Below are 2,051 nucleotides of genomic sequence, written 5' to 3'. Positions count from 1 at the left end.
TTCCTCCCACCAAGCAATCACCTCCCACCAGGTCCCTCCCTCAACACGTGGGGATTACAATTTGAGATGAGATTTGGGTGGGCCATAGAGCCAAACCGTATCAGCCGCCCAGCCAGGAGGTGCTCAGGGATATAACCTAGAGCCTTAGCACAGGATAGGGGCCTGGCCTAGGGTTGGGAGAGGGAGTTGGGGAAGGAGTATGGAACATGACACTGGAGTGAGATCTAAGTGGTGTGGTGGTCACACAAGTCACCAGGGGGTCTTTTTATTTATTTAATTTTAGACACAGAGTCTCACTCTGTTACCCAGGCTGGAGTGCAGCAGTGCAATCCTAGCTTACTGTAGCCTTGAACTCCTGGGCTCAAGCAATCCTCCAACCTCAGCTTCCCAAGTAGCTGGGACTATAGGCGTGTACTACCATGCCTGGCTATTTTTTTGTTGTTGTGGTTTGTTTGAGACAGAGTTTCACTCTGTCACCCAGGCTGGAGTGCAGTGGCACGATCTCTATTCGCTGCAGCCTCTACCTCCTAGGTTCAAGCAATCCTCATGCCTCAGCCTCCTGAGTAGCTGGGATTACAGGTGCGTACCACTACGCCCAGCTAATGTGTATATTTTTAGTGGAGACCAGTTTCACCATGTTAGCCAGGCTGGTCTCGAACTCCTGGCCTCAAGCAATCCGCCCGCTTCGGCCTCCTAAAGTGCTGGGATTACAGGCATGAGTCACTGCACCCAGCCAATTTTTAAATTTTTTGTAGAGACGGGGTCTCGCTATGTTGCCCAGGCTGGTCTCAAACTCCTGGCCTCAAGCAATCCCCCCTCCTCAGCCTCTCAACGTGCTGGGATGACAGGCATGAGCCATGGCACCTGGCAAGGTTCTGCATCTCTAACAAGCACTGGGCACTGCTGGTGCTGCCAGTTCCCAGACCATGCTTTGAGAAGCAAGGCCCTAAAGCTGCACTGTCCCATCCAGTCGCTGCTAGCCACCTGCAGCAATTTAACTTAGCAAGCAGAATGAAATAAAAGGAACAATGTAGTGCCTCAGTCGCATGGGCCACATTTCAGGTGACCAGCAGCCCATGTGGCCAGTGGTTGGTGTGTTGGACTGTGCAGACGTAGAGCAGGTTCATTGCAGAAAGTTCTTGGAGGCTGGACATGGTGCTTCATGCCTGTAATCCAAGTGCTTTGGGAGGCCGAGGCCCGAGGATCGCTTGAGCCCAGGAGTTCGAGACCAGGCCTGGGCAGCATAGTGACAGCCCCGACTCTATACAAGAAACGAAAGTTCTCAAGGATGGCACTGCCCTGGGGTTTGGAGTAGGAGTTAACCAGACAGCTCGGGGAGGAGAGAAGGGGCTTCTGCCTCAGGCTCAGCGCACACGAAGGCCACTGCAAGAGCTAGGAGGACCGTGGAATTTGAGTGCAAAGAGCAAGGAGGGAGTGAGATGGGAGACAGGGCCAGGGACTCCCCAGGCCGTGGCGGCCTTAGGGCCATGCAAGGGCCTCAGGCCAGGGGAGCGCGTGATGGATCTGTGGCAGGCTGGGCTCCGTCTGGGGAGATGGGGGTGTGGGGAATTGGGTAGCACTTTTCTCTTCATGGTGTCACTTGCTTTTCCTTCTGCATTGGCCTAGGGCCCTGGGGCCTGATTTTGTAGCATCAGCAGCTTTTCCACTGCTGTATGTCAGCCTAAGGGCCTTGTTACTGTGAGAGGGTAACGTGTGCCACACTCTTCCTCCCCAGAGGCTCCATGTCCAGCCTGGAATCCTGCACCAGCGGCTTCTCCCAGCTCAGCGCAGCCACCTCGTCCTCCTCCTCCGGCCAGTCTCATAGCAGCTCCCTGGTCTCCAGATAGCCAGGCCCAGTGTTTCAGGGCCGCCTGCTCACCTCCAGTGTCCAGAATGGAAAGCCAGCTAACTGCAGGGCCTGGAACCATGTGGGCTAGAGTCCCAGGCCTAGATGCTGCCCAAATTGGGGTGTCTGGAGTGGATGGCAAGGATCCAGGCCTGGCCCCTGTGTGGTGTCAGGGCTCTTGAAGTTGCAAGGACAGAACCATCTC

At 55.3% G+C, this 2,051-nt stretch overlaps 1 protein-coding gene across 1 annotated transcript in view; it reads left to right on the top strand.

The window, feature by feature from the left end:
- Positions 1 to 1,847, top strand: part of SEC14L5 (SEC14-like 5 (S. cerevisiae)) — an 85,539-nt gene extending 83,692 nt beyond the window's left edge. Inside the window, exon 15 of the mRNA XM_011978494.1 lies at positions 1,736 to 1,847. Within this exon, the coding sequence (XP_011833884.1) occupies positions 1,736 to 1,847 (112 nt within the window). The remainder of the gene's footprint in view (positions 1 to 1,735) is intronic.
- The last annotated feature ends 204 nt before the right edge of the window (positions 1,848 to 2,051 follow it).

Source organism: Mandrillus leucophaeus, unplaced genomic scaffold (assembly GCF_000951045.1).
Source record: "Mandrillus leucophaeus isolate KB7577 unplaced genomic scaffold, Mleu.le_1.0 Scaffold195, whole genome shotgun sequence".
Classification (NCBI taxonomy): Eukaryota; Metazoa; Chordata; class Mammalia; order Primates; family Cercopithecidae; genus Mandrillus; species Mandrillus leucophaeus.
Note: the sequence above shows the minus strand (reverse complement) of the source record. Positions and strands in the feature narration are given on the sequence as shown.